An 18,262-nucleotide genomic window follows, 5' to 3' on the forward strand; every position below is an offset into this window, starting at 1 on the left:
ACTTATCAGTTAAATTAAAGATGCAAAGAAATTTTATTCTTGTTTAATCTTTTATCCAAGTGTAAGCAAACAGTTTACATGTGAAGTATATTCATGACTAGGCTACTTGTATATAGAGCCTAATAACTTCACATTAATTATTTTAGTATGTATCCCATAATGCAAAACACACTTCCTTTCAGGTGTGTGTGTGTGTGTGTGTATATATATATATATATATATTGTCTCTATATACAAGTAGCCCAGTCATAAAATACTTCACAGACAAACTATTTTTTGCTGACATTTGTATAAAGAATTAAGCAAGATTATAATTTCTTGGCATCTTTAATTTAATTCATAACCAAGTGAAAAACACATTCAATAACTAGCTCTAATTCAGAGTATTTTAATTAAAGGCCTTTTCACTACTTGTATATAGAAAATATATGATTATCACTTCAACCTTGGTATTTCTGCTGGATCTGGCTCCCATTGAGGAGACCTCAATAAAGGTTTAAACCAGTCTGAGTAGTGGTCTTTCCCATAATGCATAGTATTCTTTTCCTTTCCTTTAGTGTTACACGGTGATCAGCATTCATTTTAGACAGGTTATTGACTGTACAATCGTGTTATAAATAACTATTTTAATTTCCCGACGTTTTGACCTTCATATTAGGGTCATCATCTGGAGTATACACATATATACAGAAACAAGCTGAATTACATTTCACACAGCATGCTAAAGCAACAATGATTTCATCAACGGTTATTCTACTGGTATGACCTCTAGCGAAAATAGAATATTAAAAAAAAAATTAAATAGATAAATAATAAAAAAAATTAATTAAAAACTACATCAAAGCTATATTCTATTTAAGATAACATCAGAGAATCATTCTTTCATATAGATAGTTTTCTTACAGTAACAATGATATCCAAATTTAACATGACAATTGTTATATTGATTTAAGATTCTGGATTACTTATGGTCCTATTTATAATTAACTCTTAGGGAGAAGGGTTAAGTGGGTCGAATATGTGCCTTCCATATGTTTGGCTTTTTTAGATCATCATTATTGTTAAGATTAGGGTAGTTGATAAGAATCTCACAGGCTTCCTTAAATTTACGTTCATACCATGTTTTGGTGTGATGTAAACAACTGGTGCTTTTCCAGTCAATTCTATGTAAAGTGTTCAGGGCATGATCAGAAAGGCCAGCTTCACCATAGTTATTATATTTAATGTGTCGGTTATGTTCCCTTTGCCTGATAGGAATTGTGCATCCTGTTTCCCCTATATAGGGTAGATTACATGTGCAATAAATACGATATACTCCAGGGTGGGCCAGTGGAGGGAGTGGGTCTTTAGATGAGTTGAGTAAGCTTTTTAATTTTATTAGTGTCAACACTCAAGGAGTTGGTAGGTCATTCCCCCTCTTATATCAGAAACACACAACACTTTATAAACATAATCAAAGACAATACATTAGAAAAAGATGATTTATTAGTCCGTTTTGACATCTCTGCCCTCTTCACGAATGTCCCAATCAATGACACTATTCCTCTTTTACAGAACAAATTCCCTCCTGATATCACGGAGCTCTTTGCGCATGTATTACGTTCTGGTTATTTTGTGTGGCAAAATGCTTTCTACCTACAAAAAGAAGGCACAGCCATGAGCTTGCCATTATCCTCCCCTATTGCTAGTTTTTATATGGAATATTTTGAGCAACATGCTCTAGATTCCTCTCTTTTTAAAACCCAAAGTCTGGCTTAGATATGTTAACAATGTTTTCGCTATCTGCCCCCATAGCCACCTAAACAAACAACACAAATGCATACAGTTCACAATTGAGATTGAAAAGCAGAACATACTTCCGTTTCTAGATATACACTTGTCACACATCTCCTTCTGGCAGTCTTTCTTTCACTGTTTCCCAGACACTGACACATGCTGGCCAATATATACACATAAACTCCTACGACCACCCAACACAAAAACTTGGTGTCATTAATACTCTGAAAAACAGAGCTTTGAAGATTTGCTCCAATGAACAAGCACTTAAAGATGAATTTAAAGTTATCAGATACTTTCCTAAAAAAATGGTTACAGCCAGACTACAATAAAACTATAACCATTCCATTCATTAAAGGGACATCAGATAAAATAAACAGAATACTACAGAATACAACCTTAAAGCCATCTATTTAAATCTCCTGTAAAATTAAAGAGCTTACTCATCTCATCTAAAGACCCACTCCCTCCGCTGGTCCACCCTGGAGTATACTGTATTTATTGAATCTGTGATCTACCCTATATAGAGGAAACAGGACACACAATGCCTATTAGGCAAAAGGAACATAAATAACACATTAAATATAATAACTATTGTGAAACTGGCCTTTCTGATCATGCCCTGAATACTTTACATTGAATTGACTGGAAAAGCACCAGTTGTTTACATCACACCAAAACATGGTATGAACGTAAATTTAAGGAAGCCTATGAGATTTTTATCAACTTTCCTACCCTTAACAATAATGATGATCTAAAAAAGCCAAGCATATGGAAGGCACATATTCTACCCACTTAACCTTTCTCCCTAAGAGTTAACTATAAATAGGACCATAAGTAATCCAGAATCTTAAATCAATATAACAATTGTCATGTTAAATTTGGATATCATTGTTACTGTAAGAAAACTATCTATATGAAAGAATGTTTCTCTGATATCATCTTAAATAGAATAAAACTTTGATGTAGTTTTTAATTAATTAATTTATTTATTTTTTATTTGTATTTGTTTTATTTATGTATTATTTTTTTATCTATTTAATTTTTTTTTTAATATTCTATTTTCACAATCAAAGAGACAATGATTTGATCAACGGTTATTCTACATAACCGTTGATCAAATCGTTGTCTCTTTAGCATATTGTGCGAAATGTAATTCAGCTTGTCTCTGTATATATGTGTATACTCCAGATGATGACCTTAATATGAAGGTCGAAATATCGGGAAATTAAAATAGTTATTTATAACACGGTTGTAGAGTCCATAATTTGTCTAAAATGAATGCATAGTATTAATTACATACTTGAAAAAATGTGTGATTTGCATTATGGGATATTAAGGCAATTAATGTGAAGTCATTAGCTGCTATATACGAGTAGCCTAGTCATGAGGATATTGGTATTACTTCCAATCTTCCATGGAGTCCAAAGACTTCACAGGAGGTTGAATGCTCACAGACCACACTAGCTATCACACCTTACTTTGAACACATTCAGTGTTAGAGCACTCACCACTCATTCCATCAGTACAGTCCACTCGTTCACCACCTGCCAACAAAAAATTCTCTTTTTCATCTCTTTACAGCTTCCTCAGGTTGATCTCTAGTTCTTACATCACCCATTATCCTATGCAATAATTCCCCTGTATCTATTTGATAGGCTCCTCTCACCAGCTTCTGTCTCAATCATATCAAACCTATTCCTCCAATCTGCCAAGCTTTGAAGACTATATTCTCTCAATCCATCCTCATGTTTGATATTCCAGAGTCCTGAGACAGTCTTAGTTATTTGCCTCTGCACTCTGTCTAATATTTCTCTGTCACTGATATAGCCAGGTGGAGAGATCAGTATACAGAAATCCCAATGAGGCCTAATTAGTACTTTGTCAAGTGGAACTATCACCGCTTTATCCTTACATGTCAGCATTCTTCGCATTATAGCAGCAAATTTTGGGGTAATCCTTGCAACTTTTGCAGTGTGTTTCCTGATCTTCAGTTTCCTATCTACTAAGATGCCCAGATTCCTTACCGTCTTCACTTCTGAAGCAAAGGTCCTCCAATGTGGTAAAATTCATTCTATCTTTGTGCAAAGTACATAACTTTACACTTAACAACACTGAAATGACATCCCCATTCTTCAACCCAAAAGCACCAAGCTATTCAAATCTTCTTGTAACAACAATACATCTGAATTTCTTGATATTGCTCTTCCTAATTTAGCATTATCAGCAAACAACTGAATATCACCTTTCACACTGCTGAATTATATCATTGATATATAAGTTAAAACAGCAGTGGTCCTAGAACAGAACCATGTAACACCCCACTAGTCACTTTCTTTTTTGAGGCACTGCATCTCCATAAAAAACTCAGTCAACTATTAGCCAGCCAGCTTTGTAATCAAGCTACCAAATGACTGTCCAATCCCATCCTGCCCAATTTCAATAGTAGTTTATCATGTGATACTTGATCAAATGCTCTAGCAAAATCCAAATAAATTGCTGTTTAAGCATCTCCCCCATTCAGTATGCTAGTCACCCTATTATAAAATGTAACCAAGTTATTAAAGCATGATTCCCCCCACCCTAAAAAAACCATGCTGCTCTGTCTCTCACTCTCTCTCTAAAGCCTTCCATTTTTATCAATCCAGATATTGATGTGCAAACTCTGTTAGCTTATACTTCGATTACGGATTAATCAAAAGTATAATTTCTTGGCATCTTTAAGTATAATTATGTATCAATACAGGGATTTAGTTTTTTTTTTTTTTTTTTTAATCTACTGTTTATTTCTATAATTCTATTGTTACCTCACCTTGTTGGGCTCAATAGCCTGACATGTCAAAGACAACTTGGTTTTATATAAACTTAATGCTTTAATAGTGTGATTAATCTTATCTACATGGTCTTCTATGTCTGTTGATTTGTGTATTTTCAGGCTAGTTTGTTTTGTTTGGAGTTGAATAACCTCCAAAAAACCTTTATGTGAGTTAGGCTAATCCCTTTTGTCAAAATGTCCATATGAAGATACTTTGCTTCCTAGACAGGATTTGAATCAAGATCTTTCAAACCAAAGGGCATAATTGTTACTAACTTAACTAAGGAGGAGGTATGAAATGTGGTATAAAGGGTATGAAAATCTGTGGTATAAAATGAAACAATGCTTAAATTTTTTTATTCTATTACTTCACTTTCATCTTTCCTGTATCTTTCTCTTTTCCTTGCCTACATATCTCCGTACATAGCGAGAAAAAGCTGCTATGTAAAGTTTCAATTTAGGATTAATAATGACTTCATTCTCAGAATAAAGAAATCTGACTATAAAACCTGCCAAGTGATTAGCCTGTCTGCTCTTCTGGTTGGACTTGGCATTCACAAACATCCATGGGCATGGATGTTTGTGAATGTCTTTAAGTGGGAGATGAATTTCGTCATCCTGGTGTTAAACCAACCATTGTTCTTACTTATTGGAAACCTGAAGTGGCTTGAAAAGGTTCCCTATGTGATCTTTAAGAGCAGAGTTTCTGTACTACATAAATTAATAAAACCAGAAAAATTCTAAGCCCACCTAGAGCATTAATGCTATAGGTTAACAGCAGTAGGAGTCACATAAAAAAAAATTAACATCAAATTCTTGTTGTATCGAATACTGTGTGTGTGTGTAAGACTACACAGTTAAGTTTATATTATTACTAGTTAGCTTCCTATGAACAGAGTTCTTCCAAATTAATCCAGTATTGACAGATCTTGCATTGTGGTCTTCTGCAGTATACTACTAACTGCATTAAAGCACACTTAAATTTTATCTTCCTGTAAGTCTTTTTCCTGTCATCTTGGCATCAAACACCCATTTTTCTAAATTCTTATCTCTCATTCTGTTTAATTTAATATCCTATCTTATTCCCTCAGCCATATGGCTGGTTGGGGTAGCTATATGCTACCATACTAGGGAGATGATTATGAGCAAGGTGGTTTTTCATTGCCTTCCTTGCCATAGTATATTTTATGACTGTAGCTGTGTGTTCGCAGGACCAGTTTGCTTATTTTGAGGGATGAAAAACCAGAGTTACAGCGGAGGGGGTGGAACCATCCACCTCTGTATCAGACCAGTTAACTCACCTTTAGTCGAAAGAGACCAGATAAAGGTTTCCTTACATCACTGACAGGAATTGAACGTAGGTCTTTCCAACCAAAGGGCTTCGTGTATACTGACTGAGCTATGGAGGTTCCCACACCTTAAGTTAATTCTCCTCACACATTTCAAATAATGTCAATTTCTCTCTAATATTTCTATTTTTAATATGCTACTGTTATTGATGCCATGTTTTTTTTTTTCTTTTTTCTAATTTTTTCAGAACTCTCATATCTGCTGACTCTAGTCTGATCAGCTGTTTTATTTGCCCAATTCTTCAGATTCAAAATGGATTTGAACATTTTTGCATACTGCTAGCTTGGTGTTCTGACTAATTTCTCTCATGTTACTTATAAGTTTATTTTCTGAATCTTGATCCTAGTTTATTTATTCTTTATCTGTTTACAAATTTTATTTGTCATCTGCACTAAAACTCAAATTTTACTTCTGTAGGTTCCCTCTCGAGAACTGATGTTTTCTATGTTCTAGCCTCCCCCTTTTTTTTTTATAGTTTTTGTACCAAATTTATTAAAGCAGTTATTCAGTTTAACCAGTACGTCTCGAAGGGTTTTAATGGATTTATTTCAGATTATAATGTTATCTAAATAACATACAAGATAGTATAGTTTGAATATCTTTCTGATTTTGAGATCAGGTTTAATGTCACTTTCCTTCATAATGTGTTCTATATGGATCTTTTACTTGGTTTTACATCGCACCATCAAGACTCATAGCTTAAGTATAGCTTGTATATTAATATAGGTTATGTCACCATCTGTGTAATGTCCCTTTTACACCATCTAAGTATTTTGAATGGCATTTCTTTCTTTGTAATCTTATATGCCAATTTCAGATTTACAAAATTTAAATGCCAATCCATAATTGGTCATACTGACCATTTGTCTGAAAGTAAAATCCTGACAGCGTCTGTTTGTCCTAAACCAGTTTGGTCTTCCAAATGTTTCTAATTTTTTCTTAGCCTTTTTCAAGTTTCTTTGCATAAATCTTATCTGGAGCACTCATTAGGGAAATCCCTCTGTCTTTGTGTTGTTTTATTTGCCTTTTTTTTTTTAAATGTTTTTTTTTATATTATTATTATTATTACACCCTCCATGGAGTCAGCAGATTTATAATGGGAGGTTCATTCACCTGACAACATATTTACCATATAGAATCTTAAAATCTTTAGCACTCCTTGCATTATCAACACATTCTGGTAATATGTTCCATTCACTGACAATTCTCCATGTAAAAAATCTACTCCTCGCACCCCTCTTCACTATGCTTTTACATAACTTCCAGGGATGACCTCTGGTTCTTCCGCTCTCACCTTCTACTCTTTTTATAATCCCCTCTGGATTAATCTAATAAAATCCGCTCACTAATTTAAATGTCTTTATCATATCACCTCTTTTCCTCTTATCCACCAAACTCTGCAATCCACATTTTTTCAAGCTCTCTCCATAGCCAACACTTCAAAGTACTGATATTGTCTTAGTCACTCATCTCAGGACCCTCTCCAATGTCTCCACATCACATTGAAAACCAGGTCACCAGATCTGAGCACAATAGTCCAAGTGTGGTTTGACCCATGCCTTATACAGTGGCACAGCCACTTCCTTATCCCTACATGTTAGAGTACTTCTTATCATAGCAACACTACGATGTGTAGCCTTTGAAACACTAGCAATATGCCCTCTTAACTTCAGTTTACTATTAACCATCACTCCCAAATCTCTACGGCACCATTGATATACTACACAGCCTTACATTTCTGTACTCTAAAGTGCAACACCTTGCACTTTTTGATATTAAAACTACAATCCCCCACTCCTTTGTCCAAGTAAATTTAGTCTATTCAAATCTTCCTGAAGGGAATTAATATCAACAGTGCTACTTATAATTCTTCCCAATTTTGCATCATCAGCAAACAACTGAAAATCCCTAGTCAATCCACATGATATATCGTTTACAAACAAGTTAAACAGCAGGGGCCCAAGAACAGGAACCATGCCACTGGTCCTTCTCCTTTTTTTGAGACACTACTCCATCATACACAATTTGCTGGTATCATTCAGAGAGCCAATCTCTGATCCATCTAATCAATATGTTATCTATTCCCATCCTCTGCAGCTTGTATACCAACTTGTGTGGTAATTTACCAAACTCTTTTACAAATTCCAAGAATATCACTGTATATGATTCTCCCTTATCTAACACACTCATCACTTTATCATAAAATGCAAGTAAATTACTAAAACAGGACCAACCTTTACAAATCCATGCTGACCATCATAAAGAATGCTATGTCCATCAACCCAATCCTGTATTCTATTCATTACTAATCTCTCCAACAACTAAATCACAACCACAGTTATACAAACTGGTCTATAGTTAGCGACTTCTGTTTTAGAACTATGCTTGTGGAGTGGTACTATTTTGCCCTCTTTCCTCTTCTTAGGAATCCTACCCACTGAAAGACTTTCTTTAAATAACTAGGTCAAGGGCATAGTTAACTGTGGTGCACATTCCTTAAGAATATGTGGCGATATGTCATCCATTCCCACAGCCTTATTAACATCCAACCCAACCAACCATCATTTTTTATTTTGGTTTAACCAATAAGAATACAATTTGGTCGGCTAAATCCCAAATTACCAGCCCATCCTCATTCATTCATTATCAAAGTAGATACCCAACAGGGTGCACCACAAGAAGGTGAGGATTGGACATTAGGTCAGAAGCCCTGGTCGGTTCTCCGCATTCCTTTAAAGGCTATGTGGAGGTCTCCTCTCAGTTATACAGCTTTGACCATTAAGCACCCCCTACTGAGTGTTCCTGGCAAGATCTATGCAAGTATACTTGAGAAACGGTTGAGAAGAATTGTGGAAGAAAAGCTTGGTGAAGAACAAGCTGGATTCAGGCCAAATAGAGGCTGTCAGGATCAGATCTTCACTTTACGACAAATAGTCGAGAAAGCATGGGAATATAACAAAGATCTGTATTTAAGTTTTGGAAAAGGCATATGACAAGGTGCCAAGAGAGAAGCTATTCAATACGTTGCAGTTATATGGTGTCAATGGGGCATTATATCAAGCAATACTTAGTCTTTATTTGAGTTGTGAGTCAGCAGTTAGAATTGAAGGAAGTACAGGAAGATGGTTTAGTGTTAAATCTGGTGTGAGACAAGGATGTACATTATCCCCTCTGTTATTCATTATCTATATGGATCACATTATGAAGGAAAGTGGTATTAAACATGATATGAAAATTGGAGATGTTAATGTCGGCTCTTTGCTTTATGCGGATGATGTTATACTTCTAAATAAATCCGCTACAAGTCTGCAAGATTCTCTGACTAAATTGAATAACTGTTGTAATAGATATGGTATGAAAGTCAGCAATAAAAAGACAAAGACAATGAAAATAGGCAGAATCATTGAAAATGTCAACTGTGTTGTGAATGGAGAACCTGTGGAACAAGTAAAACATTTCAGCTACTTAGGCACGATTTTTACTGAAGATGGGAATGGTGGGAAGTCAATTGAATAAATTCATATGGAATAAGAGAGAAATTAGTCGAACACTAAATACAAGTATAAACACTGTATACAAGACAGTGTTCAAACCAGTTTTAACTTATGGATCTGAGAGCTGGGTCAGAAGTAAAACACTTGACCAAAGACTAGAGACTGCAGATATGAGAGTCCTAAGAAAGATTAGAGGCGTGAACAGATGGCATCAATGGCAGTATCATATTAAAAATGAGGATATTAGGAAAGAACTTAGCATTGTCAGCATCCAGGAATGCGTTATCAGAGCTAATCTCAGGTGGTATGGTCACTTAAATAGAATGGGAAAGAAAAGATTAGCAAAACAAGTGTTCTCTGCCAGGTTGGCAGGAAAACGACCCAGAGGAAGACCAAGATATAGGTGGATTGATACGGTACAAAGTGCCTTAGACGATAGAAATATAAGATCTGATAATGTTGGAGTCTTGACAAGTAACAGACTGATTTGGAGGAAAATTGTAGATAAGAAGTTAGTAATGATGTAATTTTTTCATCTAGTACTATTATATCCTGTACACCCCATGAGGGTACATGGCAGGAATTTGATGATGATGAACCCAACCAACATCTGATACACCTCTGATTCTTTCACTTCCAATTCTCCTAATACTTGCTTGCCTTCTATATATTGCATGGCGTCACTTACACCAGTATGATATACACTGATAAAGTGCTTGTTCAATAATTCCACGATATCCTTGGATATCGTGGAATTATGTCCTATATAATGGATACTATAGAGCACTTGTTCAGTCATCTGAAATTCAATCTTCTGAGCATTTCAAATATCTACTTCAGCTGCCTTTTCACATATCAGCTTTCTGATGACTTTTCTACCTCAAGTATTGATATTTACTCTCGATTGCATTGCTCTTGAATGTAAGAAATTTTAGAATATACTACTCACAGTACTATTCTCCACAATTAAACTTTAATTAATTAAACTGTATTCTAAGCTGTTGATTTTCATCAGTCAGTCAGCCAGCCAGCCAATTTTATTATCCAATCTTCCCTCTGATCTAGATTTGATGATCCCCTTTCACATCTGTTGCCATGACAAATCTACCTCTTAGATGTTGCTGTATTGCTAGGTGTTTTAAGTTGAAATGTTGGAGTTTGGATTATGATGTCATCTGCCAGCCAGTTCAGTTCAGTTTGCTATAACTAACATTTTGAACTTTCATTGTTCATAATAATGAAATTAAAATAACATTATTGCCATGAGACTTCATCCAGAACTTTCTATAGTTTATTATTATTATTAAGTATCAATTCAGGCAGTATCAAATAATGATATGGGCAAATATCAGAAGACTTATTTGAGCCTATGATATGGTCTCACAGAAGGTCCTACTAATGAAGAAATGGCTGTTTTTTTTGAGTCATTAGAGATGGTGGCTGACACAATGAAAAAGGAAAAGTTCATCCTTGTTGGAGATCTAAAAAGCAGAGTAAGAAATGATTTACTGATTATTAAGAACAAAGCTGTAATAATAATAAATACCTTGAGAGAAGATTCAAGAAATAAAAGTCTTATTGACTATGTTATTCTTAATAGCAATGTTTTCCCATTGGTTTAGGACATAAGAGTATACAGAGGATTTGAAATAGGAGCTGATCACTATTTTTAAGCAGGAAAAAATTTAATTTCATATTTAAAAGAAAAATGTGCAACAAAGTGTTAAAACAAATCTAAGTTGAGCAGTGTTTCAGAGGTTAATTGCAGACTCAAATACCAATATTATTCAAGAAAAAGAAGTTGAACACAAGAACCAAACCATGGAGATTCAGTGGCAAACCCTGAAGAAAATATTGATCGATTTAGCCAGAGAGACATATGGTGAGGGTTATCTTGTATGGATAGAAAATTCAGAACTCTGTGGTGGACTCAAGCAGTTAAAGAGAGAGTCAAGGAAAAAGAAGAAAGCATATCGGAAGTTCTTGGCAAATAAATCATCTTGTGCTCTTAGAGAATACAGAAAGAAAGCAAAGCAATGTGTAAAATTAGCTAAACAAAAGTCATGGGAATACTTTTGGAAGAACATTGAAAATAAATCACAGAAATATTATAGAGGCTGTTGAAAAAAGCTTAGAAATGGAGGAAGAAGTAATATAAAAGAAGCGATGATAAAGTGACATGAAAACTAAATATAAAGATATTCTAGATGTCTGGAGTAATCACTTTGAAAGATCATCATCAAATTCCTGACATGTACCCTCAAGGGGTATACAGGATATGATAGTACTACAGGAAAAACTTACATTACCACTGACTTTCTATCTACAACTTTCCTCCAAATCAATCTGTTACCTCTAAAGACTCCAACATTATCAGATCTTAATAGGAATGCAATCAGAAATACATATCCATACTTGAAGAAAAAGCCATCAAAAACGTGATGTAGAAAGGCAGCTGTAATAGATTATATTAGCTAGAAATGCTCAAATATGGAGGTATAAAAGTTTTACAGTGGCTGCATTGCATAATTCAGAAGTCAGAGGGTTGAATTCTGAATGATTGGAGTAGAGCTTTTATAGTATCCATCTATAAAAAGGGGGGTGCTTAAGGGTCAAAGCTGTATAACTGAGAGGAGATCTCCACATAGCCTTTAAAGGAATGCGGAGAACCGACCAGGGCTTCTGACCTAATGTCCAATCCTCACCTTCTCGTGGTGCACCCTGTTGGGTATCTACTTGGATACTGAACGAACAAGGATGGGCTGGCAATTTGGGATTTAGCAGACCAAATTGTACTCTTATTGGTTAAACCAAAATAAAAAATGATGGTACAACATAACAAAATTTCATGCTGGCTGGGGCGTCGCCCAGTTAAACAAGGCATAAGTTGTTTTCGTCAGGGAACCAGGGCGAACAGCAAAAAGTCGGCTACCTGAACAAATCTGAAAACAAACCCCAACTCAACATCACCAGAGTTAAAGATTGGTACTATCAACATAAGAAGCCTGAATGGCAAAGAAATGGAGCTAGCTGAGGAATTAGATAAGTACCAGGTGACTGAAACAAAAAAGACAAAAACTGGTGAGATCTTTCTGAGCAATAAATAAAAAATGTTATATTCAGGCAATGAAAATCAAGGAAAAGAAGGAGTAGCCATAGTATTCAACACAAAATACGAGGCTAATCTTCTTGAATGGCAGGCAGTGTCAAGTAGAGTGATTGGGGAAAATATCAGAATGGGGAACTGGACAATGAGACTTATTTGTGCCTATGGTCCCACAGAAGGTTCTACTAAGGTAGAAGTGGAGGAATTTTTTGAGGCGCTAGAGAAAGCAACTGACACAATGAAAAAGAAAAAGTTGGTCCTTGTTGGGGATCTAAATAGCAAAGTAGGAAGTGATTGTCAGACATACAAAAATATTTTGGGAAAATTTGGTGAAAAGAGCAAAGCTAATAATAATGGCAAATATCTGTTGGATTTCTGCTCAGGACATGGACTGGTTATTACTAACACCATGTTCCAACATAAAAATGTGCACAAATTCACATGGAGAGAAGAGGCAAGGAATAAGAAAAGTCTCATTGACTATGTTATTGTTGATGGTGATGTTTTCTCCCTGGTGCAGGACACCAGCGTGTACAGAGGATTTGAAATTGGAAGTGATCACAGGATAAAATTGAATTTCATATTGAAAAGAATAACATGTAAGAAAGTTTTAAAGTGAATAAAAGTTGAGCAGCTCTCAGATGTGAACTGTAGACTAAAATACACAAAGATTATTGAAGAAAAAATGAAAGAGTTTGAGAACAGGAATCAAACCTTGGAGATTCAGTGGCAAACTCTGAAGAAAACATTGATTTTGCCAGAGAGGCATGTGGTTAGGTTGTCTGGTTGTCTGCAAGGATAAAAAAATCAGAACTCCCTGGTGGACACAGGAAGTTAAAGAGGCAGTGAAGGAAAAGAAGAAAGCATATCAAAAGTTCCTGTCAAATAAGTCAGTTTTTGCTCTTAGAGAATATAGAGACAAATGCAAGAATGCTAAACACTGTGTAAAACTAGCTAAACAAAAGTCATGGGAGGACTTTGGCAAGAATATAGAAAAGAAATATCAAGAAGGTGGCAAAATATTCTGAAGGTTGTTGAAGAAGCTTAGGAATAGAGGAAAGAGTGCTGTAAAAGGAGTTAGAGATGATAAAGGTGACATGAAAACGGGAGAAAAAGATATCCTTGAAGTATGGAGTAATTACTTTGAAAAACTGCTAAATGAAACAAGCAGTGATGACAGCACAGTGATAAAAAACACTGACCAGGCCATGCAGTCAGGAATACATATCCATACTTGAAGTAGAAAAAACCATCAAAGGCTTGAAATGTGGAAAGGCAGCAGGAGTAGATGATATTCGACCAGAAATGCTGAAGTGGTGGTATAAGAGTCTTACAGTGGCTGCACTGCATAGTTCAGAAAGCCTGGACAGAGGGACGAATTCCCGATGATTGGAGTAGAGCTCTCATAGTACCCATATATAAAAAAAGGGAAATAAAATTGAATGTGAGAATTACAGAGGTATTTCCCTACTGAGTGATCCTGGCAAGATCTATGCAAGTATACTTGAGAAACGGTTGAGAAGAATTGTGGAAGAAAAGCTTGGTGAAGAACAAGCTGGAAGAAGATCTGATCCTGACAGCCTCTATTTGAGGCTGTCAGGATCAGATCTTCACTTTACGACAAATAGTCGAGAAAGCATGGGAATATAATAAAGATCTGTATTTAAGTTTTGTCGCTCTGTAAAAGGCATACAACAAGGTGCTAAGCTATTCAATATGCTACAGTTATATAATGTCAATGAGGCATTATATCAAGCAATACTTAGTCTTTATTTGAGTTGTAAGTCAGCAGTTAGAATTGAAGGAAGTACAGGAAGATGGTTTAATGTTAAATCTGGTGTGAGACAAGGATGTACATTATCCCCTCTGTTATTCATTATCTATATGGATCACATTATGAAGGAATGTGGTATTAAACCTGATATCAAAATTGGAGATGTTAATGTCAGCTCTTTGCTTTATGCAGATGATGTTATACTTCTAAATAAATCCGCTACAAGTCTGCAAGATTCTCTGACTAAATTGAATAGCTGTTGTAATAGATATGGTATGAAGGTCAGCATTAAAAAGACAAAGACAATGAAAATAGGCAGAATCATTGAAAATGTCAACTGTGTTGTGAATGGAGAACCTGTGGAACAAGTAAAACATTTCAGCTACTTAGGCACGATTTTTACTGAAGATGGTAAATTAAATATAGAAATAGACAACAGAATCAGCAAAGCTGGTATGGTGGGAAGTCGATTGAATAAATTCATATGGAATAAGAGAGAAATTAGTTGGAACACTAAATTAGCTGTATAAAAGACAGTGTTCAAACCAGTTTTAACTGATGGATCTGAGAGCTGAGTCTGAAGTAAAACACTTGACCAAAGACTAGAGACCACAGATATGAGAGTCCTGAGAAAGATTATAGGCATAAATAGATGGTATCAATGGCAATATCATATTAAAAACGAGGATATTAGGAAAGAACTTGACATTGTCAGCATCCAGGAATGCGTTAGCAGAGCTAATCTCAGGTGGTATGGTCACTTAAATAGAATGGGGAAGAAAAGATTAGCAAAACAAGTGTTCTCTGCCAGGTTGGCAGGAAAAAGACCCAGAGGAAGACCAAGATATAGGTGGATTGATACGGTTCAAAGTGCCTTAGACGATAGAAATATAAGATCTGATAATCTTGACTGATTTGGAGGAAAATTGTAGATAGGAAGTTGGTAATGATGTAATTTTTTTCATGTAGTACTATCATATCCTGTACACCCCTTGAGGGTACATGGCAGGAATTTGATGATGATGATGATGATCTATAATAAGGGAATAAAACTGAATGTGAGAATTAAGAGAAATTTCTCTACTAAACATTCCAGGTAAGATTTCAAGCATACTTAAAAAGTGGTTGAGACATTGTGGTAGAGAAACTTTGAGAAGAACAAGCTGGGTTCTTGTCATTCAGATTTTCAATTTATGACAAATAGTTGAAAAATCTTTTGAATATAACAAGGATTTGTATTTAAGTTTTGTAGATCTCAAAATGGCATATGACAAGGTGCCAAGAAGAAAGCTCCCCAAAATATTACAGTTATATTGTGTAAATGGGACATTATCAAGCAATGCAGTCTCTATTTGAGCTGTAAATCAGCTGTTAGAATTGAAGGAGGCAGGAAGATGGTTTCATGTTAAATCAGGTGTGTGACATGGGTGTACACTATCTTCACTGCTATTCACTATCTGTATGGATCACATTATGAAGGAAAGTGGTATTAAATCTGATATCAAAATGGATGGTTAATCTCAGCTCTTTACTTTATACAGATGATGTTATACTTCTAAATAAATGCATTATAAGTCTGCAAGATCCCTACTAAATTGAATAACTATTGTAATGAATTTGCCATGAATGTCAGCATTAAAAAGAAAAAGAAAATGAAAAATTGGCAGAAACATTGAAAACATCAACTGAATGGGGAACCTCTGGAACAATAAAACATTTCAACTATTTAGGCACAAAGTTCAGTGAATATGGAAAATTACATACAGAAATAGACAACAGAATTAGAAATGCTCATGTAGTAGGAAGTGAACTGAAGAAATTTATATGGAGTAAGAAGGAAATTTGCTAAAACACTAACTTGTCTGTGTTCAAGACAGTCTTCAAAGCAGTTTTAAGTTATGAATCTGAGAGCTGGATTAGAAATAAATCACTTGATCAAAGACTGAAGACTACTGATCTGAGAGTGCTGAGAAAGATTAGGAGAGCAAACAGATGGCATTAACGGCAGTATTGTATTAAAAATGAAGATATTAGGAAAGAACTTGTCATTGTTAGCATTCAGAAATTTCTTAGCAGAGCTAATCTCACATGGTATGGTCACTTACACAGAATAGGAGAGGAAAGATTAGCAAAACTAGTGTTCTTTGCCAGGATGGTAGAAAAAGAGCCAGATGAAGACCAAGATGTAGGTGGATTTATACAGCAAAAAGTGCCTTAGAAGACAGAAATATAAGATCTGATCATATTGGAGTTTTGACATATGACAGATTAATTTGAAGTAATATTGCTGATTTCAATTTAGTAATGATATAACTTTTTCATATAGCACTATCATAATATCCTGTACATTCTCTGAAGATACATATCTAGAATTTGATGATGCTGATGATATTATTATTATTATTATGATATGATACCTCCAGGAAGTTTAAGGACTCATCAATGGAGGGCACTCTACTCTACACCCCTCCTCCATCTCAATTACACTTAATCCAACAACTATATAGAATGCTATTACCATCATAAGCCGACAATTTGTATGTGAACTATCTTCATGACTAGTCTACTTGTATATACAAGCAGTTGACTTCACATTGGTTGCTTTTTTATCCCACAGTGCAAAAATATGGAAGGGTAACTATCCACACCAGTATTGACCTTCATTGAGGTCTCATCAGTGAGAGTGAGATCCATGAAGATACCAAGGTTAAATCAGTTCACAAGTCATAATTTGTTATGTTCATTATAGTGAGAGAGAGAATTTTCCTTTTCCTGAAAGTCATATAATAACTTAGCAATAACCTACATCCTTTGAACCTCTATATGAACACTCAGTAGCAAATATAGTAAAAGTTCTTTACTTTCATTGAGGTATTTTGACAACAAATGCCATGAAGTTTTGTTTTCACTGAATTATATATTGTATTTATTATAAAAATAATTTTATATTATTAATTGATATCATTGAAAGTTGATTCATAATTCATCACAAGTTCAAAAATTAAACTTCTAATATTTTCATTCTTATTTTATGTTATTTATTCTTTTACAATATTAGCTGTTATATGTTTATAGTGTGCACTGCATGATGAAAATTATGGACCAATTGCAGAATCTATAAAGCAGTAGGTAATCCTCATAATATTTTAATATTTCAGTAGGTATGCTTGTTACGTAAATTAAATAAGTTACATTAAATCTAAAATGTAATGTATTACTACCAAATTTCAGGAATTATTTCAGTCATATTTTCACTGAGGCTTATATTTACTGGATTGTAATATATGATTGTAAGATGATTCTCACAGCACTCCATATCCATATTATGTACAAGTTTCTAGTCTCAGACTTAGTGTGTGTGTGCAGTATCTTGTTCTCACAATAGTGAATATGCCTAAAATTGACAATATCTTTGTTAAAAGATCTTGTATGTTGCATGGTAAATATTTCTATAAGAGCAACCTAAATTCTCACTCCTTCAGCTACTTAAATACTATATATATGTACAGTTTCTAAACAAATTGTCACATTTGTCCTGTCACTCAAATGTAAATGATTTTGCAGTTCTTTGCCTCTTTAATTTTGATGGTAACATTTTGAGAATTTAACACATTAAAGCTGCTAATGTAATATTTCTCATATTAATGCTGCCTCTTTTTCATCTATCTATAACCTGTAAAATTGTGATTTCTAAATTAGTTTACTTAAATCTTCAATGCTACAAAAATCCATCACAAAGCTGTACTATCTAGACAATAGACACTAAACAAATATGCTTCTGCAACTTGAATGAACTTTGAATGAAATTTGGTAGTGTGGATGAACTGATGCTGACATCAGCATCAGTTCACATGACACACATAACTAATTAGCATGTATTAAGTTGTAATGGACTAGAGATTGGAATGGAAACACTAGAGAGATTACTAAATAAAATAAGTGTAATT

General features: G+C 34.7%; 1 protein-coding gene across 2 annotated transcripts in view; it reads left to right on the plus strand.

Annotated features, from left to right (window-relative positions):
* Positions 1-18,262, plus strand: part of LOC150102209 (CDAN1-interacting nuclease 1) — a 108,380-nt gene that overhangs the window by 52,112 nt on the left and 38,006 nt on the right. For both annotated transcript variants that reach the window (XM_090399474.1, XM_090399475.1), the window contains exon 7: positions 17,391-17,440. In XM_090399474.1, coding sequence (XP_090255600.1) covers positions 17,391-17,440 — 50 coding nt within the window. The remainder of the gene's footprint in view (positions 1-17,390; positions 17,441-18,262) is intronic.

Source organism: Typopeltis vanoorti, chromosome 10 (genome assembly GCF_054136105.1).
Source record: "Typopeltis vanoorti isolate ZY-2024b chromosome 10, IOZ_Tvanoo_1.0, whole genome shotgun sequence".
Classification (NCBI taxonomy): Eukaryota; Metazoa; Arthropoda; class Arachnida; order Uropygi; family Thelyphonidae; genus Typopeltis; species Typopeltis vanoorti.